Source organism: Scyliorhinus torazame, chromosome 2 (genome assembly GCF_047496885.1).
Source record: "Scyliorhinus torazame isolate Kashiwa2021f chromosome 2, sScyTor2.1, whole genome shotgun sequence".
Lineage (NCBI taxonomy): Eukaryota > Metazoa > Chordata > Chondrichthyes > Carcharhiniformes > Scyliorhinidae > Scyliorhinus > Scyliorhinus torazame.
The window spans coordinates 335,923,393-335,948,811 of NC_092708.1; the positions used below are offsets into that span (position 1 = coordinate 335,923,393).

General features: G+C 42.0%; 1 protein-coding gene across 2 annotated transcripts in view; it reads left to right on the forward strand.

Annotated features, from left to right (window-relative positions):
- xrcc3 (X-ray repair complementing defective repair in Chinese hamster cells 3) overlaps positions 1–25,082 on the forward strand; it is a 36,986-nt gene extending 11,904 nt beyond the window's left edge. Inside the window, exons 4-8 of one of the 2 annotated variants that reach the window (XM_072490056.1) lie at positions 4,328–4,482; positions 12,485–12,697; positions 13,339–13,385; positions 14,568–14,691; positions 23,389–23,553. In XM_072490056.1, the coding sequence (XP_072346157.1) occupies positions 4,328–4,482; positions 12,485–12,697; positions 13,339–13,385; positions 14,568–14,691; positions 23,389–23,400 (551 nt within the window). In that variant the 3' untranslated portion in view covers positions 23,401–23,553. Of the gene's footprint in view, positions 1–4,327; positions 4,483–12,484; positions 12,698–13,338; positions 13,386–14,567; positions 14,692–23,388 lie in introns of both variants that reach the window. The other variant, XM_072490049.1, reaches the window with a different exon arrangement.
- The last annotated feature ends 337 nt before the right edge of the window (positions 25,083–25,419 follow it).

Consider the following 25,419-nt stretch of genomic DNA (forward strand, 5'->3'; position numbering starts at 1 on the left):
CATGTTTCCACAGGGGACCAAGTGGTCCTCAAAACTTGCTCTCCCGAAGGGAATGGGAACAGAGGGTCAGTGAGGTGAATCCCTAAGTCTGGTCCCGAAGAGCTGGATGCAATGGCGTAAAAAGTTCAAGAACCTCACGAGTGGTCAAGGTCATTGTATGTATCTTTATTTGCTACCCTCTGATCACCAGTCTCCACGTGCGTCCCTATGCATCAAATACCCATTACTCATCTGCCAGGGACCAGGACTCTGGCTTAGCAACCAAATGCTGCATCTCACCCTCACAATTACCAATGTTGCCAACCTCACACTGCCTCATACTCATCTCTCACAGCTTCCACATACATCCAGCTATTCACCACATCATCCAAACACATTGCAACACACTCTGACATTCTTCCCTCTCTCTTTGTAAGTCCAAAGTTGCACATAACCACTGGAAGTGGCAAAGAACCAGTGCTGCACCAGTTTGCTTGCATCATCTGAGCCCTTTGGAGGAAAGAATGTTCTACATTGAGGCCATTGCATCAAGCGTTGCTGAGATGTTCCTGCCTTATATAATTTCTGAAATTTTATCTAAACATCAAACTGCTATGTATAATGAAGTGCAAGCTGCAGATAGTGTAAACTTGGACTTCTTGCGTTCCACCTTGCCTCAACCCTTCCCTTCGGAACTTTTGCTTTCAAATACCCAGGATTTGACGCCTGGCCTGTCAGTGTAGCCTCATTATGTATGGTGCAAACAGCAGCAGACCTATGAAGAAGCTCCATAACAACTTGGTCTGTTAGTTGCAGCCAGCAACTTTGATTCTGGTAATGGAGGGGGTATTATAGATTCGGGATCAGCATGTGTTGAATCACTGAGCAAGTAGGGTGGGGGGGAAAGGTTGGTGCATTCACAGCTGAGGTCACACACTGGTTCTTTTGCTGAGGACCCAGAAGAAGGCATTAATGAGAGTGCATAGGATACTGCTGGGTATGCACAAAGGTGGTTGGTGCACTGGCAGGCCATTTTAGAAAGCTTGTTGTCACCAACAGGAAGCATGGAGGAGTCTTGTTCCAGTTTGGTACAAGGATTCATGTAGAGCATGGAGTCCATCCTCCCCAACGTGTCCAGTTCCCTGATGACACTTGTGGACACTGCAATGCAGCATCTGATGGTCGATGTCTCAGCATCCATTGCGGCACAAAGAAAAGTCACCAATGTCTCAGTGCTTTCAGTGACCTGTGGACCTTACTCCTAGATCTATTTGACTTTCAATACTCTTGAGGGTTCTACCATTCACTGTATATTCCCTACCTGCATTAGACCTTCCAAAATGCATTACCTCACATTTGTCCGGATTAAACTCCATCTGCCATCTCACCGCCCAAGTCTCCAAACAATCTAAATCCTGCTGTATCCTCTGACAGTCCTCATCGCTTTCCGCAATTCCACCAACCTTTGTGTCGTCTGCAAACTTACTAATCAGACCAGTTACATTTTCCTCCAAATCATTTATATATACTACAAACAGCAAAGGTCCCAGCACTGATCCCTGTGGAACACCACTGGTCACAGCCCTCCAATTAGAAAAGCATCCTTCCATTGCTACTCTCTGCCTTCTATGACCTAGCCAGTTCTGTATCCACCTTGCCAGCTCACCCCTTTTGTACTAGTCTACCATGAGGGACCTTGTCAAAGGCCTTACTGAAGTCCATATAGACAACATCCACTGCCCTACCTGCATCAATCATCTTAGTGACCTCCTCGAAAAACTCTATCAAGTTAGTGAGACACGACCTCCCCTTCACAAAACCATGCTGCCTCTCACTAATACGTCCATTTGCTTCCAAATGGGAGTAGATCCTGTCTCGAAGAATTCTCTCCAGTAATTTCCCTACCACTGAAGTAAGGCTCACTGGCCTGTAGTTCCCTGGATCATCCTTGCTACCCTTCTTAAACAGAGGAACAACATTGGCTATTCTCCAGTCCTCCGGGACATCACCTGAAGACAGTGAGGATCCAAAGATTTCTGTCAAGGCCTCAGCAATTTCCTCTCCAGCCTCCTTCAGTATTCTGGGGTAGATCCCATCAGGCCCTGGGGACTTATCTACCTTAATATTTTTTAAGACACCCAACACCTCGTCTTTTTGGATCTCAATGTGACCCAGGCTATCTACACACCCTTCTCCAGACTCAACATCTACCAATTTCTTCTCTTTGGTGAATACTGATGCAAAGTATTCATTTAGTACCTCGCCCATTTCCTCTGGCTCCACACATAGATTCCCTTGCCTATCCTTCAGTGGGCCAACCCTTTCCCTGGCTACCCTCTTGCTTTTTATGTACGTGTAAAAAGCCTTGGAATTTTCCTTAACCCTATTTGCCAATGACTTTTCGTGACCCCTTCTAGCCCTCCTGACTCCTTGCTTAAGTTCCTTCCTACTTTCCTTATATTCCACACAGGCTTCATCTGTTCCCAGCCTTTTAGCCCTGACAAATGCCTCCTTTTTCTTTTTGACGAGGCCTACAATATCTCTCGTTATCCAAGGCTCCCGAAAATTGCTGTATTTATCCTTCTTCCTCACAGGAACATGCCGGTCCTGAATTCCTTTCAACTGACACTTGAAAGCCTCCCACATGTCAGATGTTGATTTGCCCTCAAACATCCGCCCCAATCTATGTTCTTCAGTTCCCGCCTAATATTGTTCTAATTAGTCTTCCCCCAATTTAGCACATTCATCCTAGGACCACTCTTATCCTTGTCCACCAGCACTTTAAAACTTACTGAATTGTGGTCACTGTTCCCGAAATGCTCTCCTACTGAAACATCTACCACCTGGCCGGGCTCATTCCCCAATACCACATATTGTTTTACATATTGTAGAACATAGTGTAGAAGGAGGTCATTCAGCCCATCGAGTCTGCACCGACCCACTTAAGTCCTCACTTCCACTCTATCTCCCTAACCCAATAAACCCTCATAACCTTTTTGGACACGAAGGGCAATTTAGCGTGTCCAATCCACCTAACCTGCACGTCTTTGGACTGTGGGAGGAAACCGGATCACCCGGAGGAAACCCACGCAGACACAGGGAGAATGTGCAGACTCCGCACAGACAGTGACCCAGCAGGGAATCGAACCTGGGACCCTGGCGCTGTGAAGCCATAGTGCTAACCACTATGCTACCGTGCTGCCCATTAAAAATCTGGAATGATTTTTTAAATAATCTTTATTGTCACAAATAGGCTTACATTAACACTGCAATGAAGTTATAACCTTTTATTGTCACAAGTATGAAGTTACTGAAAAGCCCCTAGTCGCCACATTCTGGCGCCTGTTCAGAAATTGAACCCGCGCTGCTGGCCTTGTTCTGCATCATAAACCAGCTATCTAGCCCACTGAGCTAAACCAGCTCCGCTGGTTCCTGATTTGCCATCTCCAGAGTGATTCGGGCTTGTTTGAAGTCATGTTCCCATCTCATAGAATAAAATCCCAACAGTGCAGAAGGAGGCCATTTGGCCCATTGAGTCTGCACCTACCCTTCGACCCATGCCCACTCTCCTGTCCACCCTGCCCTATCCCTGTAACCTAACCTGCACATCCCTGGAAAATTAGAGGCAATTTAACATGGCCAATCCACCTAACCAGTACATCTTTGGATCTCATTTGTAATGGAGCTATTCCAAGACACACAGGTATGCTTCCTGTAATTCATGTCATTGGAATAAATCAAGGGTCTTTACTTTGACAAAAAAATTGACTTAGAAAGTTTGGATTTAATGAACTGGAACTACCTTCCTTGACTTTCAAAGATATAATTCATTTTTCAAGTAATTGATAATGTAGCGGTAGACCGGAGCCACAAGCTAAACTTAGACAATTTCATAAAGGATTGAGCTAATGGATGGAGTGTCTCCTCGGATAGTGCTGAGCACCAGGTTAAGCACTCACTAAGAAAAACTCTAAGTTAAGGGATATGAATTTGAGGTACTTGAAAAATTGCCAACTTTGTTCCTTAAATATGAGTGGTCTTGTACTTATGTTTTTCTTTTACATTTTCTCTTAAAATATTGATTATCCAATAAAGTATTACCACTTCCTCCTGATGTTACAAACACAAAGCTCTTGTGAGTGCTAGCCATCAGAGTATTGAACATAATTTATGGAGTTTGTGCTACATATTTATAAAAAAATATTCCAAGTGCGAGTTTGACAATCTTTCAAATTTTTTTCTCCAACTTTTGCTTTTATTTTTCTTGTTATTTAAGAGTTTTGGAAAATGTTCAGTTTACTTTTTCCTCCCATCACTTTTTATCTTTCTGAACATCTTGTCTTTCTAGGAGCTGTGTATATTTGTACAGAGGATACTTTTCCAAATAAACGTTTACAGCAATTGATTGCACTTCAGACTATGTTACGAGCTGATGTGCCAGCTGACATTGTCAATGACATTAAATTTGGTAACAACATTTTTATTGAACATGTTGCAGATGTGGTGAGTTTAACATCAATAAGTAATCCCTTAATCTGTAATATTTTCCATGCATAAAAAATGCTCAGCATAATGTTAGTGTAACTTTCGCACACCTGAGGATTACATAGAAAATGTTGTCCAATTGCAGAATCACAACTAAAGTTGATGGAAGCGTTGCCATGGAGAATGCACCAGTTGATGGTGACTGACTGCTAACTGCCAAGCATTGTTTGAAATTTAAACCAAGCAGCTTGACTCTCATTGGTCAAGGCATTGTTCTGTGGCATGAACCAGCAAATGGCTATCTCTTATTTTGTTTAGCTGAACAGATGCAATATGTGAACATGTTCTTTCTGTCTGCAAAGAACAGGGCTCTGTGTATAAGTAGCTTCCAATACACCCAAATGTGCCACATGGCGAGCCTGACTGATATTCTTAAATTTGTTGTCAGCATAATTTTTAGCACACAGAGGATTTTTTAATCAAATGTGTCGGCAATTGCAGAATCACATCTAATGGTGGACACTGTTTTGTGTTATGCACGCACAGGCTGGTTGGGTATGGTCTGTACTTTGCCTGTTACGAATAGTGGCTGGTACATACTGTTTGATACATAGATAAATAGAAGATAGGAGCAGGAGAAGGCCTTTTGGCCCTTCGAGCCTGCTCCGCCATTCATCACGATCATGGCTGATCATCCAATTCAATAGCCTAATCCTGTTTTCTCCCCATAACCTTTGTTCCCATTCACCCCAAGTGCTATATCTAGCCACCTCTTGAATATATTTAATGTTTTAGCATCAAAACATGTTTATGAATTTCACAGACTCACCACTCTTTGGGTGCATAAATGTCTCCTCATCTCTGTTCGAAATGGTTTACCCTGAATCCTCAGGCTGTGACCCTTGGTTCTGGACACACCCATCGTTGGTAACATCTTCCCTGCATCGACCCTGTCTAGTCCTGTTTGAATTTTGTAAGTCTCTGTGAGATTAACCCCCTCATTCTTCTGAACTCCAGCAAGAACAAACCTAACCTAGTCAATCTCTCCTCATATGACAGTCCTGCCATCCCTGGAATCAGTTTGGTAAACCTTTGCCGCACTCCCTCGAGAGCAAGAACATCTTTCCTCAGAAAAGGATACCAAAACTGCACACAATATTCTAGATGTGGCCTCACCAAGGCCCTGTATAATTTCAACAACAAATCCCTGCTCTTGTACTCGCAACCTCTCGCAATGAAGGCCAACATACCATTCGCCTTCTTTACCACCTGCATGCTTACCTTCAGCGATTGGCGCACAAGGACACCCAGGTCCCGCAACACACTCTCCTCTCCCAATTTACAATCAGGTAGTAATCTGCCTTCCTGTTTTTGCTTCCAAAGTGAATAACCTCACACTTACCCAAATTATGCAGTATCTGCCATTGGTTTGCCCACTCGCCCAACCTGTCCAGATCATGCTGTAGGATCTCTGCATCCTCGTCACAGTTCACCCTCCCACCCAACTTGGTATCATCTGCAAACTTTGAGATGTTACATTTTGTTCCCTCATCCAAATCATTAATATATATTGTGAATAGCTGAGGTCCCAGCACCGATCCCTGTGGCACCCTCTAGTTACTTTAAAAATAAATAAATGAATTTAGAGTACCCAATTCATTTTTTCCAATTAAGGGGCAATTTAGCGTGGCCAATCCATCTACCCTGCACATCTTTTGGGTTGTGGGGGCGAAACCCACGCAAACACGGGGAGAAGGTGCAAACTCCACACGGACCGTGACCCAGAGCCGGGATTGAACCTGGGACCCTGGCGCCGTGAGGCAGCAATGCGAACCACTGAGCCACTGTGCTGCCCTCCCCACTAGTTACTGCCTGCCAATTTGAAAATGACCCATTAATTCCTACTCTTTGTTTCCTCTCTGCCAACCAGTTTCGTATCCACCTCAATACACTTCCCCCAATCCCATGCGCTTCAATCTTGCACAATAATCTCTTATGCAGGATTTTGTCAAGCGTCTTCTGAAAGTCCAAATATATCACATCGACTGGCTCCCCCTTGTCAACTGTACTAGTTACATCTTCAAAGAATTTTTACAGATTTGCCGATTAGCTACTCTCCAATCTGCAGAGACTATTCCAGAGACTGTAGAATCCCGGAAGACGACTACCAATGCATCCACTACTTCCAGAGCTACCTCCTTAAGCACTCTGGGATGTAGATTATCAGGCCCTGGGGACTTATCTGCCTCAATCCCATCAATTTCCCCAGCACCATTTCTCAACTAATATTGATCTCCCTCCGTTCTTCCCTCTCACTAAACCTTTCATTCTCCAACATTTCTGGTATCTGATTTGTGTCCTCTTTTGTGAAGACAGAACTAAAGTATGTATTCAGTTGCTCAGCCATTTTTTTGTCCCTTATTATACATTCCTCTGTTTCTGTCTGTAGGGGGCCTACATTTGTTTTTACCAATCTCCTTCTCTTCACATATCTATAGAAACGTTTGGTGTCAGTCTCCATGTTCCCTGCAAGTTTACTTTCGTACTGTATTTTCCCCTTCTTAATCAATCCCTTGGTCCTTCTTTGCTGAATTCCAAGCTCCCAATCCTCAGACCTATTATTTTCTTGGCCAATCTGTATGCTTCTTCCTTGGATCGGATACTATTTCTAATTTCCTTTGTAAGCCATGAATTGGCCCACTTACCCATTTTGCTTTTGTGCCAGACAGGATTGAACAGTTGCTGCACTTCCCCCATGCGTTCCTTGAATGTTTGCCATTACCTATCCACTGTCATCCCTTTACGTAACTCTCCCCAATCTATTAAGGCCAACTCATGCCTCATATCTTTATAGTTTCCTTTATTAAGATTCGGCACCCTGGTCTCTGAATCAACTACTTCATTCTCTATCTTGATAAAAAAATTCTATCATGTTATGGCCGCACATCTCCAAGAGGTCTCGCACAGCCAGATTAGCAATGATTCCCTTCTCATTACACAGTCTAAGATGGCCTGCTCTCTAGTTGGTTCCTCCACTTATTGGTCAAGAAAACCATCCCGTATACAGGAATTCCTCCCCTACGGCATTGTGGCTAATTTGATGTGCTCAATCTATGTGCAGATTAAACTCACCATGATTACCGATATTCCCTTATTACATGCATCTTTAATTTTGTGTTTAATGCCATTCCCAACATCACCACTGCTGTTTGGGGATCTATATATTTAACACCCACTAATATTTTTTGCCCCTTGGTATTTTTCAACTCTCCCCATACAGACTCTACATTGTCAGGGCTAACATCCTTTCTATTTAACCAGCAGTGCCACACCACCACCTTTTTGTTTTGTGCCTGCCCTTCCTAAATACTGAAAACCCTGGAACATTCGGTTCCCATCCCTGGTCACCCTGCAGCCATTTCTCCATAATCCCAATTATATCGTATCCATTTATATCTATCTGCGAGATTATTCATCCACTTTATTGAAAATGCTCCGTGCATTAAGGCACAGGTCTTTAAGTTTGTCTTTTTCACATTGTTTGTCTTGCTCCCAATATTTTTCTCTTTTGCCCTGTTTAAATTTTGCCCTTGGTTTTTCCACCTATCGCTTTTCTTATTCCCTTTTGTACCTTTTGTTTTTGTCCTTGCTCCCTCTTTCTCTGACTCCTTACAGAGGTTCCCATCACCCTGGCATATTAGTTTAAACCCTCCCCAACCGCTCTTGCAAACAGTCCCAGTCCTGCCTCGGTGTAATCTGTCCAGTTTGAACAGGTCCCACCTCCCCCAGAACCGGTCCCAATGCCCCAGGAATCTGAAACCCTCCCCCTGACATCACCTCTTCAGCCATGTATTCATCCAATATATCCCGTCATTTCTACGCTGACAAGCATGTGGTGCTGGTAGTAATCCTGAGATCACTACCTTTTGAAGTCTGATTTCTTAACTCCCTAGCTCCCTATATTCTTCTTTTAGGACCTCATCCCTTTTTTTACCTATGTTGTTTGTACCGATGTGTACCACGACCACTGGCTGTTCACCCTCCGCCTCCAGAGTGTCCTGTACCTGCTCCGAGACATTCTTGATCCTAGCACCAGGGAGGTAACATACCACCCTAGAGTCTCATTTGCGGCCACAGAAACGCCTGTCTATTCCCCTTACAATTGAGTCCCCTATAACTATTGCACATTTATTACCCCTCCCCTCTTATGAAAATGTACAAACTATAAATAAATGCTTCATAATGGAGTGAATTTGGCTTGTGCGTCAAACAGCTGCTTGTTTGTAAATGTAACACCAGTGGGTTTGCTGCATTGTTGACTCTTAATTTGCCCTGGATTATTTTGTACATTATCTTTACACAGCAGAACCAACCATGGTGCCATGAGTTTGGCTGTTGCTGTTTTCCCCTGAGAGGCCATTCCCCTCAACAGTATCCAAAATGGTATATCCAGGGGAATGGCCACAGGAGATTCCTGCACTTCTGCCTAGCTCTCTTGTTCTGTCTGGTGGTCACCCATTCCCTTCCTGCCTGCGGAGTTTGAGCCTATGGTGTGACCACCTCTCTATTCGTGCTATCCACGATGCTCTCCGACTAGTGGTGCTTCAGTGTCTCCAGCGATCCGCCAGTCTTTGGGACATGTGGCCGATATACCTAGCATCACACTGCCACTGAAATTCATACGCCACATTGCTCATTTGTTTGACCGACAGAACATCCTTTTTGGCTTCACAGCAGCATCCTATCTGTGACAAGTAACACTCGTGTTGCTACTGCATAGGGTAGCCATTATCCTGCAGAATTTCTTTGATGCACCCTATTTCAGCATCAAGCTTGAATCGTAAACAAATGGCTCATGCCCTATTTTCGAAGTTTCCTACAAGGCCACTCTTGCAGCCTGTGAAACTGGAAGAATCCCAACCAGTGAAGGTAGGCTTGTGATAGAGAACATGCTGGCAGATTTCTCAACTGGTATTTCAAGGAAAGGGAGTTAATTTGATTGCTCCATTTCCAAGGAGATTTTGAGCGCAGGATGGAACCCATTAAGACATGCAAGGAAATTATTACATGCTGCCGCGGATTTAACTATAGCAAACATATCATCTACTTTTCAGAAGTCGCAAAGGGTAGAAGGTTGGGTGTTATTCTATTGAACAGTCCAACATTAGATGTGATTCTCGGATTGAACAACAAGTAGGCTTACATTAACATTGCAATGAAGTTACTGTGAAAAACCCCTACTTGCCACATTCCGGTGCCTGTTCAAGTACACAAGAGGGAGAATTCAGAATGTACAAATTATCTTAACACACATCGTTCGGGACTTGTGGGAGGCACCCGGAGGAAACCCACGCAGATACGGGGAGACTCCACACAGACAGTGACCCAAGCCGTGAATCCAACCTGGGCGCTGGAGCTGTGAAGCAACAGTGGTAACCACTGCTACCATGCCACTGTTGCTAACTTTTGGTTGGCTCTTAAATCATAATTTGCTCTATTTGTTTAACCTTTGCTCTAGAGTTGCCAGGTATATTTATGATACCGCCACGAGGTTCAAGTTCAAGTAATGATCAATAACTCAACACACCAATTAGTAAGATTCAAATCAAAGCACATTTATTATACACGGTAAATCACTACTCATGCATAAACTCAACTTTCTAGGCTATTCCTATCACTAAAAGGCCTATACTTAGCTTCGGACTGGCCCACCAGGTCAGGGGAACAAATGGCCTTTTGTTCAGGTCCTGAGTCTGCAGGATTCAAAAGCTGATATGGACTGGTAGCTAGGAGCGCCTATCTCATAGCGAGCGTTGACTTGAGACTTACTTGGTTGGAGGCAGCGAGGTTCAAGTTGCTGAGTGACCCTGCCAAAGAAGAACAATTTGAACTTGGGGGCTTTACTTTATAGTCCCCAGGGGCTTCCCGCCCTTCGGGGCGGACCCCGTACCTGGTTCCAAGTGATTGGACTGCGTTCCGATCACTTGGATCGATTTCTCCAATACTGGTTGTTCCCTGATCGTTGGGCGGTCCCTAAATATCCGTTGGCCTTCCTTTGTCTTGGCTCCTGCTGGCGCCGAGGAGTCTGGCTTGGCTTTATTCATCTTAACTGTTGCCATTGTGCCCTGGAATCGCTCATTACTTTGCAGATAGCTGCTGTATTACTATGCAGATGGCTGCTGGTTTCAGTGCTGTCTGGTTCCTTACAGGTTCCAATCCACATGATTTCTGCATTTGCTAGTCTTTGCCTGTGTTGGCTGAATTTCCCTTCAGCCTTTGCGGTTCTCCATTTTAATTCGGGAAGTGGCCAACTCCGGTGGCTACACCACCCAACCAATTAAAAAGCCAATTTAAGATAGTCGGGTTCGCAGTTGGTGCATTTACACGTACTGGAAGCTACTTGCATTAATTACAGGGCTTTGTTCTTTGCAGACAGGAAGAACACTTGCACATTGCGCCTGTTTCCGTTAAACAAAATAAGTGATGGCTATTCGCTGGTTCGTTCCACAGGACAATGCCTTGATCAATGAGAGTCAGGCTGCCTGGTTTAAATTTCAAACAATCCTTGACAGTTAGCTGCCAGTCACCATCAACTGGTGCATTCTCCTTGGCAACGCCTCTACCAATCAGCACCCTCTTGTATAGTATAAAGTCATTGTTTCCCTGACATTTGTATTCTTGTGATTGTCCTGATTAATGCAAGACAAAAGCTTCGACAATATATATTTTTTCAAAAACATATGGAAAACTAAGAATTGTTAGACCAAAAGTCGGGGCCAACCTTTACACAAGATCACTCTTACTCTAGTATATACAATACTAAAGTACAATAAAGGTGGATTTGAAGAAATCTGTTTACTGTTACACAACAGGTTAAAGTATGATATGCTGTCATAAAGAAACAAACAGTTACCATAACCCATTTGCACTTGTGAAAAAGTGTGCATTGGATGCAAAAATTACCCAATTCTTTTTAATAATCTATAGAAATGAATAAGGAAATGTGCTGGCTTTTAAGAATGATTCAGGCTTCCACCCACAGTCCAATGATGTGCAGGTTAGGTGGATTAACCATACTAAATTGCCCCTTGGTGCCCAGGGATGTGCGGGTTAGGTGAGGTTACAGCATTGCAGAGTTAGGGTGCCCTTTCAGAGGGTCGGTGCAGACTCGATGGGCCAAATGGCCTCCTTCTGCACTTTAGGGATTCTATAATATTTTCTGCTCTGGTAAAGTTCAAGTCGATTTACGCTGATTTAAGCTTCACAAAGTTAAACTAATGTTACTTTAAAATCTTTGATCATGGTAGTCTTCAAACTGATTTTGTTGAAGTATTTGACTTGTTTACTTTTAGTAGTGCCTGTAATGGGCAGATTCAATGTAGCTAATATGTATATAATGTTTTACAGTGGCAGTTGTGATAATTGTTGCAAAAGTTAATTTTTTCTTTGCCAGGTAACCAGCCCTGTTGCTGGCAAAGATGCTAACACATGTTTTAGACTGCCTTTGGTACAGTCTGACTCTAGATTTGCACATCAGGCATCTCGAGATAGTTAAATTAGATTTAATACCATTGCAATTCAAGTGTGTGGATTTTGCAAAGACTTCTTCAGAATTCAGTTTGACAACTTATAAGACCAACATAGTTAAATTGCTTATTATTGTCCACGTTGGCTTCATTGTCTGAAATTACCTTGTTCTACATATTGTGAACATTTTAAATATAATTCCAGTATTGAGATCTTTTCTGTCCCCAGTCTACATCCTTATTCACGGAAACTTCCTTTGTTTGTATTGGAACAGTTGAGGTTGGTGTTGGGAAAGAATTATAAGAACTCGTACCCTATAGTAAATCTCTTCATTAATTGGATACAAAATTACTATTTAGGATGGTGTTCCTGCATCTGAGGATATACATAATTGTGATTAATGTAATAACGTGATTTTCTTTTGGTATGCACATAAAATGTGATATATTAATAATGTTTGAAAGATTCAGTCTACTTTATTTATTTTTGACAGGAATCCTTAAATTGCTGCATCAGCAAAAGATTACCAATATTATTGTCACGAGGCTTGATACGCCTGGTGGTGATTGATTCAGTTGCTGCTTTATTCAGATGTGAATTTGGAGCCAGTGATTCCATTGCCAAGGCCAAATGCCTCCAGAAATTTGGAGCCATGCTCCATCATCTCAGCCATCGGTTCAGCAGCCCCATTATCTGTGTCAATCAGGTAATCCTAACTAATACTTGATGCATTTTATTGTTTAAACACTGACACTCGCCATCTAAAAGGGCAAGGTTCACAAGATCACCACTGCTAAGTTGTCTTCCAAGTCAGGATCAATGCTGACTTGGACATCTATTGCCGGTTTTATATATATCGTTACTGTTAAAAGTCCTTGAACACACTCGCTAATGACCCAGCTGAAGTGTTTCCTTGAACACACTCGCTAATGACCCAGCTGAAGTGTTCAAGAATCTTCTTTGGGCAATCAATGATAGTTTTGACAGTGGCGACCACAGCTTAAATTAAATTTTTTTAAAGTAATATAAACACCAACTACACAAGACAATGACTGGGTTTGTTAATGCACACCAGATGTTATTTTTATAGAAAATATTTTGGAATTCTGGAATTTATTGTTCCTTGTATTACATTTTTAGATAGATGTTAAGTATAAATTAAAGTACTGTGATTACTGTCTGCTTATCTCTAATACTATGGTAGTTATTTCAATTATTTAAAAAAATATGTAGCTATCATGCCATGACCCTGTGAAGTAAGTTGGGTATAAAATGTAATTTGACCAAGAAAGCTGAATGATTCAACAGAAACTAACGTGAGAGGGTTCTTCTGTACATCTCTTACAGATAACAGATGCAATAAATGACTCTTACTTGGCTCAGAGTGATTTTGGGTGAGTATACATTTTACTGAATGCTTTTTGGAGATGACTGATAGATCTATAAAGTTATGAAGGGCTTCGATAGAATACAGTGTTTCCACTTCTGGGGGTGTCGAAAACTAGGTCCATAAATATAAGATAGCACCAATAAGGAGTTCAGGAGAAATTTTGTACTCTGAAGTGGTTTGAATGTGGATCTTGTTGGGAGTGGTTGAGGCGATTAGCATTTAGATGCACTTGAGGGGCCATTTATATTTGTGGGAGATGGTATGTTGATGAGGTGCGATGAAACCAGGTAGGAGGAGGTTTGGGTGGAGTATAAACACCTGCATAGACATAATTGCAAAATGGCCTGTTTCTGTGCTGTAAAGGTCTATGTAATAAAGAGATCTAAGGATTGATATGAAAGGTTGTATGCTTCACCCGATCCTGGTGTTATGTAGTTACATTGTGTAGAAAGGAAGTTAATGAGTTACCAATTTAGAAGCATGCTGGGAATATTAACTATATTTTAACACTGCTTTTGAGCGAAAATAAGGAGGTCAAGTAATATAAACCAAATACTGCTTAGTATGTGGTACTGGCCTTATTATGATAAGTTGTTCTTCCGAAGGACAACAAAATGCGTACTCGAATTGTTTTTAAACCAAAGGCAAAACATTCATATTTCCTCTTGCGTATGTTCCCAAGCTTTATCTCTTCAAAGTTGTTTATTTCAACCTATAAATATAATGGTTTTTGACTGCATAACTCAGAGTGCAGTGCCTTGGCTTTGCAGCTGAAACACTCGCTCTCCACAAGTATATTTGTGTAAATAAATTTCCTTAAATCGAACCTCGAGGAATTTGTCTTTATTATGATTTCCACGACACATTGTGTACCTTGTGTTGCCCTATTATTTTCTTTTATTTCCTTTTATTTTCATGTACTTAATGATCTGTTGAGCTGTTCGCAGAAAAATAACAATAAATAAAATCCAAATCCAAAGTTAGTCAATTTGAATGAATATAGATAATAGCTGTTGTGTCTTTTATTGCATGTAAAACTTGTTCTCTAAATACCTCCTGTACTTAAAACCATTTACTTCAGACATTTTTGATATCAGAAACAGCAATTTAGAGATTAAATTGAAAAAATATTAGCAGCTTCTGCCAGCGAGAACTCATAATTATAACTACAATTTTTCACATACAGTATAGCATTTTTTAACTTCTCAAGATGTCCCAATGAGCTTCAAAGGAGTGTTATAAAACAACATTTGACACCGAGTGACTTAAGGAGATATTGGGATAGGCGACCAGAAGCTTGGCTCAAAGAGGTAGGTTTTAAGGAACAATTTAAAGGATGTAGTTTGGCTTAAGGAGCGAATTAGAGCCTAGGCAAGTTGTGGACATGGCTGTCAATGATGGACCGATTCAAATTGAGGAACGCCGAGATCTTCAAAGCTAGGCAGAAATAAGCTGTGAGGAGGACTTGAAGAAGGTGTAAAGAGACATGGGTAGATTAAGTGTTGGGTAACAAAGTGGCAGGTGGAGTACAATATGAAGTGAGGCGTTTGGTAATAATAAAACAATGTTTTTTGAAACTTGAAACTTTTAAATGTTGTTCAGAGAGACTTGGGTGTACTCTTAGAAAGAACTCAAAGTTAGCATGCAGGTGAACAAACAAGTCTTGCTACCATTGTAATGGCTTTGATGAGACTTCAGATGGAGTGCTGCGTGCAGTTTTGGTCTCTATTTCGAAAGAAAGATATGCTTGAATTGGAAGTGGTACAATGAAGGTTTATTAGATTGGATCCTGGGGTGAGATGGTTGTCTGATAAGAGGCTGGTCAAATTTGAGTATAAACTGTGGGGTTTAGAAGGAGAGTAAATCTCATTGAAACATAAAAGATTCTGATAAGGCTTGACAGAGTAGACAGAATTAGTATCCCTGGCTAGTGAATCTGGAAAACGCACAAACGCAACCTTGAGATAAGAGGTTGATTATTTAGAACTGAGGTCAGAAGAAATTTCTTTACTAAGGGGTTGTGAGTCTTTAGACTTCTCAACACCAGAGAGTTGTGGATGCCCCATGATATTCAGGGAGGGGGGGGGGGGATAGAAAGGTTTTTGATCTCTCAGAAAATCAACAGATGATGGGAAGTGGATGGGAAAGTAAAATTGAGGCAGAAGGTTAACCATGATCATATTGAATGGCAGAGCAGATTTGAACGGCCATATGGTTTAATCCTGTTATTTTGTTATGTTGAAGGATTGTAGAATGGGAAGAGATTACAGAGATGGAGAGAAGTGAAGCCATGGAGGAATTTGAGGGAGAAAAGGAAATAATTTAAAAATCAAGTCCTTGCTGGGCCAGGAGCCAACATCGCTCTGTGATTATTTTGTCATTGTTATATTGCTGTTTGTGGGAACTTGCTACGTACACACCATACATTTCCTACATTACAATAGTGACTAAATTCATTGGCTTGAAACGCTGTATAACTACAAATGTTTTGTTATGACTGATCTGTAACAAATCTCAAATTCATTGGCCTGTTTTCTAACTATACCCCTTGATAACTATAGCTAATTTAAAATCTGTTATTCTCCATCTTAAATATTTATATTAACACAGCATTCTCAGCCTTTTGGAAGGGAAACCCACAATTTTTTAATTACTGCTTTTTAAAATTTTATAAAACAAACTTTATTAAAACAAAAGGAAAACATTATTTAAACTTCAACCCTAACAATATTACAGGTAGTTTCTTAACCTTAACAATGAGTCCCCATTAAACATCATTTCAAATTAACATATAACTCTCATTCCATTTTCATAGACAGGCAAAGATGATCTTGCATTTATGAACCAATTTTCTGCTGTTAGTCATGTTCCTTTAAAACCCTTTTTGAAAGCCTGTCTCTGGGACAGTTTTTCCATGACCTCTCTTGGTGGTTTGTCATATCTCTCCTGGTCACAACAGAATTCTTTCTCTCTCCCACTCTCTCTCGTTCTCTCTGCCCAGCCCCTCAAACAAAATGCTCCCTCCTGGGTGCCCAGCATGAACCCATCAGCGTTATCTTAGCTTGTTGGATTTCCCACTCCCTCATACAAAAGAACAGAGCCATGCGATTGATATGCAACTAATCTCCTATTGGCGGACTATATAATGGGCTAATGTCTGGTCAGACAGGATTGTCCCAAAGGACAATAGATCTTGCGTGACTCATCCTTGCTGTACAGGGGCATTCTGTGTGAAACAATGCTTCTTGATGACCTAGCTCTAATAACCTGAGATGACTTGCCTGAGGGGTTCCTCACCCTGGAGAACAGGGATTAATACACAAACACACCCTTGCCACCTGTTCTCTTCAACTACAATTGAGATCTGGGTGTTGGTGTATATAAAAAGGTGTCGTCTGATCCCATCTGGAGGACTTTGTTCAGTTTTGGGCACCACAGCTCAGGAAGGATATTATTGTCTTGGAGGGTTACAGAGAAGATTCACCTTAATCATATAAGGGCTTGAAGGGTTAAATTATGAGGACACATTGCAAAACCTGGCTTGTAATCCCAAGTTCAGAAGGTTAAGATAATGTTCTAATTGAGGTTAGCAGTTGCCCCTTGTTCCGGATTCATCTATCAGAGGAACTAGCTTCTCCATAGAAACAAGGAGCAGGATTGGCCATTCAGCCCTTTGAGCCTGCCCTGCCATTCAATATGGTCATGGCTGATCCGCAATCTCATTGCCATATTCACGTTTCCTCGCCATACCCCTTGATGCCATTAAAATTGAAAAAATCTATCTTTTGAATACCACAGTCTTCTGCGGTAAAGAATTCCACATGTTCATAGACCATAGAACATTACAGCGCAGTACAGGCCCTTCGGCCCTCGATGTTGCGCTGACCTGTGAAACCACTCTAAAGCCCATCTACACTATTCCCTTATCGTCCATATGTCTATCCAATGACCATTTGAATGCCCTTAGTGTTGGCGAGTCCACTACTGTTGCAGGCAGGGCATTCCATGGCCTTACTACTCTCTGAGTAAAGAACCTACCTCTGACATCTGTCTTATATCTATCTCCCCTCAATTTAAAGCTATGTCCCCTCGTGCTAGACATCACCATCCGAGGAAAAAGGCTCTCACTGTCCACCCTATCCAATACACTGATCATCTTGTATGCCTCAATTAAGTCACCTCTTCACCTTCTTCTCTCTAACGAAAACAGCCTCAAGTCCCTCAGCCTTTCCTCATAAGATCTTCCCTCCATACCAGGCAACATTCTGGTAAATCTCCTCTGCACCCTTTCCAATGCTTCCACATCCTTCCTATAATTCGAAGATCAGAATTGCACGCAATACTCCAAATGCGGCCGCACCAGAGTTTTGTACAGCTGCAACATGACCTCATGGCTCCGAAACTCAATCCCTCTACCAATAAAAGCTAACACACCGTACACCTTCTTAACAACCCTCTGAACCTGAGTGGCAACTTTCAGGGATCTATGTACATGGACACCGAGCTCTCTTTGCTCATCCACACTGCCAAGAATCTTACCATTAGCCCAGTACTCTGTCTTCCTGTTATTCCTTCCAAAATGAATCACCTCACACTTTTCTACATTAAACTCCATTTGCCACCTCTCAGCCCAGCACTGCAGCTTATCTATGTCCCTCTGTAACTTGTAACATCCTTCCGCACTGTCCACAACTCCACCGACTTTAGTGTCATCTGCAAATTTACTCACCCATCCTTCCATGCCCTCCAGGCCATTAATAAAAATGACAAAACAGCAGTGGCCCCAAAACAGATCCTTGTGGTACACCACTAGTAACTCGACTCCAGTCTGAATACTTCCCATCAACCACCACCCTTTGTCCTCTTCCAGCTAGCCAATTTCTGATCCAAACTGCTAAATCTCCCTGAATCCCATGCTTCCGTATTTTCTGCAGTAGCCGACCGTGGGGAACCTTATCAAATGCTTTACTGAAATCCATATACACCACATCAACTGCTTTACCCTCACCCACCTGTTTGGTCACCTTCTCAAAGAACTCAATAAGTTTTGTGAGGCACGACCTACCCTTCACAAAACCGTGTTGACTATGTCTAATCAAATTATTCCTTTCCAGATGATTATACACCCTATCTCTTATAAACCTTTCCAAGATTTTGCCCACAACAGAAGTATGACTCACTGGTCAATAGTTACCGGGGTTTTCTCTACTCCCCTTCTTGAACAAGGGGACAACATTTGCTATCCTCCAGTCTTCTGGCACTATTCCTGTAGACAAAGATGACTTCAAGATCAAAGCCAAAGGCTCAGCAATCTCCTCCCTAGCTTCCCAGAGAATCCTAGGATAAATCCCATCCGGCCCAGGGGACTTATCTATTTTCACCCTTTCCAGAATTGTTAACACCTCCTCCTTATGAACCTCAAGCCCTTCTGGTCTAGTAGCCTAAATCTCAGTATTCTTCTCAACAACATTGTCTTTTTCCTGTGTGAATACTGACAAAAATATTCATTTAGCACCTCTCCTATCTCCTCGGACTCCAAGCACAACTTCCCACTACTGTCCTTGACTGGCCCTACTCTTACCCTAGTCATTTTTTTATTCCTGACATATCTATAGAAAGCTTTAGGGTTATCCTTGATCCTACCTGCCAAAGACTTCTCATGTCCCCTCCTGGCTCTTCTTAGCTCTCTCTTTAGGTCCTTCCTAGCTAACTTGTAACACTCGAGCGCCCTAACTGAACCTTCATGTCTCATCTTTACATAAGCCTCCTTCTTCCTCTTGACAAGTGTTTCGACTGCCTTAGTAAACCAAGGTTTCCTTGCTCGACCACTTCCTCCCTGCCTGACAGGTACATACTTATCAAGGACACGCAGTAGCTGTTCCTTGAACAAGCTCCACGTTTCCATTGTGCCCATCCCCTGCAGTTTTCCTCTCCATCCAATGCATCCTAAGTCTTGCCTCATCGCATCATAATTGCCTTTCCCCCAGATATAACTCTTGCCCTGCGCTATATACCTATCCCTTTCCATCACTAAAGTAAACTTAATCAAATTGTGGTCACTATCACCAAAGTGCTCACCTACCTCCAAATCTAACACCTGTCCTGGTTCATTACCCAGTACCAAATCCAATACGGCCTCTCCTCTCGTTGGCCTATCTACATACTGTGTCAGGAAACCCTCCTGCACACATTGGACAAAAACAGACCCATCTAAAGTACTCGAACTATAGCATTTCCAGTCAATATTTGGAAAGTTAAAGTCCCCCATAACAACTACCCTGTTGCTTTCACTCCTATCCAGAATCATCTTTGCAATCCTTTCCTCTACATCTCTGGAACTTTTCGGAGGCCTATAGAAATCCCTTACAGGGTGACCTCTCCTTTCCTGTTTCTAACCTCAGCCCATACTACCTCAGTCGACGAGTCCTCATCAAACGTCCTTTCTGCCACCGGAATACTGTCCTTGACTAACAATGACACCCCTCCCCCTCTTTTACCACCTTCCCTGTGCTTACTGAAACATCTAAACCCCGGCACCTGTAACAACCATTCCTGTCCCTGCTCTATCCATGTCTCCGAAATGGCCACAACATCGAAGTCCCAGGTACCAACAAATGCCGCAAGTTCACCCACCTTATTCCGGATGCTCCTGGCATTGAAGAAGACACACTTTAAACCACCTTCCCGCCTGCCGGTACACTCCTGCAACTTTAAAACCTTACTCATGACCTCATTATTCTCAACCTCCTGTATACTGGAGCTACAATTCAGGTTCCCTATCCTTTGAATGAAGAAATGTTTCCACATCTCAGTCCTAAATGGGACCGCATGGTAGCACAGTGGTTAGCACATTTGCTTCACCGCTCCAGAGTCCCAGGTTCGATCCCCGGCTTGGGTCACTGTCTGTACAGAGTCTGCACGTTCTCCACATGTCTGTGTGGGTTTCCCTCCACAGTCCGAAGATGTGCAGGTTAGGTGGATTAGCCACGCTAAATTGCCCTTGGTGTCCAAAAAGGTTAGGTGGGGTTTATGGGTTATGGGGATAGGGTAGGGGTGTGGCCTTGGGTAAGGTGCTCTGTCCAAGGGCCGGTGTGGACTCGATGGGCCGAGTGGCCTCCTTCTGCACCGTAGATTCTATGTCTATCTACTCCATATCCTGAGACTGTCACCTGGTTCTGAATTCCCCAATCAGGGAAAACATCCTTCCTGCATCTTGGGCAACATGGTAGCACAGTGGTTAGCATTGTTGCTTCTCAGCGCTAGGGTCCCAGGTTCGATTCCAGCTTCGGTCACTGCCTGTGCAGAGTTTGCACGTTCCCCCCTGTCTGCGTGGGTTTCCTCCCACAAGTCCTGAAAGACATGCTGTTAGGCGAATTGGACATTCTGAATTCTCCCTCAGTGTACCAGAACATGCGCTGGAGTGTGACAACTAGGGGTTTTCACAGTAACTTCATTGCATTGTTAATGTAAGCCTACTTGTGACAATAATAAAAGATTAGTCTGTCCAGCCCTGTTAGAATGTTATATATTTCAATCCGTTCTCCTCTCATCCTTCTAAACTCTAATGAATACATGCCTGGTCAAACCAATCTCTCCTCATAGAACAGTCCCGCCAACGCTGGTGTCAGCCTAGTGAATCTCTGCTGCACTCCCTCTATGGCAAGTACATCCTTTATTAGGTAGGGAGACCAAAACTGCATGCAATACTCCAGGTGTGGTCTCACCAAGATCCTGTGTAACTGCAGTAAGAGGGCGGCGCAGTGGGATAGCCCTGCTGTGTCACGGTGCCGAGGTCCCAGGTTCGATCCCGGCTCTGGGTCACTGTCCGTGTGGAGTTTGCACATTCTCCCCGTGTTTGTGTGGGTTTCGCCCCCACAACCGAAAAAGGCTAGGTGGATTGGCCATGCTAAATTGCCCATTAATTGGAAAAAATGAATTGGCTACTCTAAATTTATAATAATAAAAAAAAAACTGCAGTAAGACATGTCTACTTCTGAACTCAAATCTTCTTGCAATGAAGACCAGCATATCATTTGTCTTCCTCATTGCTCGCTGCACCTGCTTCTCCACTTTCATTGATTGGTACAAGGCGATACTGCTGTGTTGCAGGAGGTTTAAGATCTACCCACTCCTTGCGTGGATGCCAATGACAAATTCAAAACAGCGACCACCAATATCCGTGCATTTCACTTGTATACTCAGCGTATAGGTCGACCCATGTAATTGGGGGGATTTCAAAGTTTAAACGGTTGACTTGTATGCCAACATCTATGTAATTAAAGTAATTGTTTCTAGGACTCAAGTCCTACCACATTCTAAACTACTTGGTTTCTAGAATACCACTTTTAGAATTTCTCCCTTTCAAGGAAATTGTTAAAATTATACTCTGACTCTAGTTAAGAAATTGATTGTCATTATCCCCTCAATCTGGATTGTGTGCCTCTCATAACACTAAGAATCTTCTGTGTGATTGTGAGCATGGTGAGTTTTGCTTCTTGAACTCCGTACCTTTCGACATTGACTGCATCGTATTCCCTCAATTTCTTTTCTCTAAGTCCTCAGATAATTCCTTTGCTTTGGATGGCACAGTGGTTAGCACTGTTACATCACAGCACCTGCGACCCAGATTCAACTCCGTCCTCAAGCAAAACTCCAGAGGGTAACATGTTTTCTCCATTTCTGCATGGGCTTCCTCCAGGTTGTTCAGCTTCCTTCCACAGTCCATAGATGTGCAGGTTAGGTGGATTGGCCATGGTAAATTTCCCTATAGATGTGCAGATCAGATGGGGATAGAGTGGGGCAGGGGGCTAAGTTGGGTGCTAAGTAAGGTGGGGAGGGTCGTTGCAGACTCGGATGGGCTGAATGGCTGCCTTCTGCATTGTAAGGATTCTAGCTGTCTTAATGCAGCCAGCACACCTGCAATAGACTCTTCAATGAATAAATGATCATTTTCGGTGCATCCAGAGGTTCCACCCTGGTCTTTATCTATATGGTCCCCCTTTGTAACATTATTTGTAAGTTTGAAGCTTACATACCATTATATTATAGAATGGTTGTGGCACGGAGAGAGGCCATTCAGCCCGATGTGTCTGCACTAGCCAAAATTTTAAAAAACTAGATATCCTTTCTATTTCACCTTATCCATAGCCTTCCAGGTAACCGTAATTTAGGTGCTGATCTAAGTACCTTTTTAAATGAGGTGAGGGTTTCTGTCTCCATCACCAAACCAGGCAGCGAATTTTGGGCGCCCAGTGTTGCCAAGAGGCAAGAAGTAGTTTGAATTTAAATGATGCCCATCTTTATCTTTCCAACTTTAGCCTTGAATTCATATCTGTTGGTAGCTCTGTGGATAAAGCAAGTCATGCGTGAGCCCATGACAGGACAAAAGCATCTTGTTCAGTTCGTGGTAGAAGCTCCACACCCAGCTACTCAGCCCATTCCTCCTTCATGGTGCCAATGCCTAATCAAGCTCAATCTAGCAGTGTGCAAGCTCCATATCCTGCTGATAACACCGGGCTTCAAATCCCACATCCAGTCTGTCACCAAGACACCCTACTTTCACTGGTGAAATGTTACCTGTCTCCATCTCTGCTGCAGCTGAAATTCTAATTCATGCCTCTACTATTTATAGACTTAACCTTTCTACATATTTTTACTGATCTCCTAAGCTTCATAAACCACAACTATCCAGAACTTTCTGGTCCATATCTATTTTGTATCAGTTCTCACCATGTGATGTGGGCCTTGATGATTTCTCTAGTTTCAACATACTGACTTCCCAATTTTAGTTCTCATTCGCAAGTAATTCTGACTTGGCTGCTTCCAATCTCTACACTTTTGAACCTTAAAACAGTGCACTAATTCCTTTCTGGTCTACTGTCCATGTGTCCACACCGTCTGTAAAACACATTATGCAGAATGTTTTATAGAATCCTTTGAAAGTAGGAACTGTATTTTATAAAGTGGTTACATTGCTGTATTTGATATGTTACTCCATTGTTTTGCAGCTTATCAGGTAAAGTGTTACCAGCTCTGGGTTTGACCTGGTCTAATCAACTCCTGATGAGGCTAATGGTTAGTCGGACACAATTCTGCGTAGAAGGAGCTTTTCCTGGTGACGAGTCTGCCTTGAGCTCTGGGATTGTTCAACGAAGAATGGAAATCATCTTTGCACCTCATCTTCCCCAATCATTCTGTAATTATATGATCTGCACAGAAGGGGTAAGGGGGATGCAGAAAACTGGGATATAATGAAGTCCAATAGAAATATTTTATCTTTTTCTTCACCCTGCATATTTATTCTTCTCAAAGCAAATTCCCAGTACACTCAACTTCGCTGCCAATCACCATCCACGTCCAAATTAGTATAATATTCAAATATAATTTTATAATCATTTACATGGGATTTATATACACAGTCACCATTAATGCTATAATTATCTCAGCCATTCATATTTGCGATTCTTCCCTCTATTTTTCAGAATCATTGTTGTACAAATGCTGGCTGGTCCAGCCTGTTCTAACAATCCCTCTGCTTGCCTTAAAGTCTCTCAATATTTTTGAATAAATATCAGCGACTTTAACCAATATAGATAAATATGGCAGTCAAGAAAAGTCACAATCCCTCAATTTATTGCATAAGTTTTTTATCATTGCAGAGTTGAAAATAGAACCAAAATAACAAGCAGATTTTAACAAATAATTAACATTATATTAAAATATTCTGCAAGATTTCATTGACTGGAGGAACATTGTGCACATCTAGGATCTTAATCTTGCGAATCTAAATTTCATTTTTCATTTGCTTGCACTAGGCCACTGTTATTTTTGATAACTTGGCAACATTTCAGGGCCTATGTCTTTAAAATTAGAAGCTCAATTTTCAAGAATTGTTAAATTAATAATAAAATTCTCCCAGGGTGAGATTTAGATATTAAGTCATAGCTTGTTCAGTCCCGAACGTTATAATCATTTTTAAAAATGTCTTCTGTACAGCATGTAAATTGATAAAGAATGTTCAGGTTGACAGCCAGCAATGGTACTAAACCAGTGACCATTGTGTTTTACGAGTTAAATTCTACAGTGTAGATTTTGTATTTTTTTAAATTATAGTTAACATGCAGAGTATTTCCAAATTACGCTTGGATGGAGAAAAATCTAATTTTTGAGCAGCAAAATTGGGTGAACACGTGCAGCTCATTATTTTTCTTCACAAAAGCATGAATCCCTTGGATTAAGTTAGTGGAGTTTAAATATAAGTTCTATGCTGCCTTAGAGCCAGTCCTCCAACATAAAGATCTCTGTTCCCCCTGAATGATCGATTGCTTCTGAAATATGAGGCAGAAGCGACCATGTTAGAAAATCAATGATTCTACAACAGTGTATGATCTTTAATAAGATCCAAGTATAAAGTTTCAAAAAACAAACAAAATCTCTAATGTTATCCTTAATTTTTATTGAAATATGCTGATCTTGAGACTAATAAAATATACAGTTGCCCATATTCGAGATATTTATGTCCCATCACAGCACATTACTGGCATTTAATTTCTGCATCTAAAATGACTTTCATACACATAAAAAAATGAAGGGAGCTGATTCTAAGGCTGTTAATGGGTTTAATTGTTCATTCAAGTTGAATCTTTCTTGTATGGAGCTTTCAGATTTGTAATAAAGCATTAAAAACTGCATTTACTCAAAATATTATCTGGCCTGCTAAATATATTAACATAATGATACTCCAGTGTGCACATACACAGCAACTTAAAAGTAGATGTTAGTGACTTGTAACAAGTATTGTTTTTTTTTAAAAATCAAGTGTGGGATTCTCCGTCGGCTGACGCCAGAATTGGGACATGTGATTGGGCAGAGAATTGGTTTTGACGCTGAAATCGCAATTCTCTGGTGCCTCGACAGCGGCATGAATGCGTTCCACTCCGCACATACAATAAACACCATTGGCATATCATTAACAGACCTAACCCAGTATTCTCCACTTCACCGGGGTAAATTCCCGAAGGCGATGTTAGTTGTGCTTT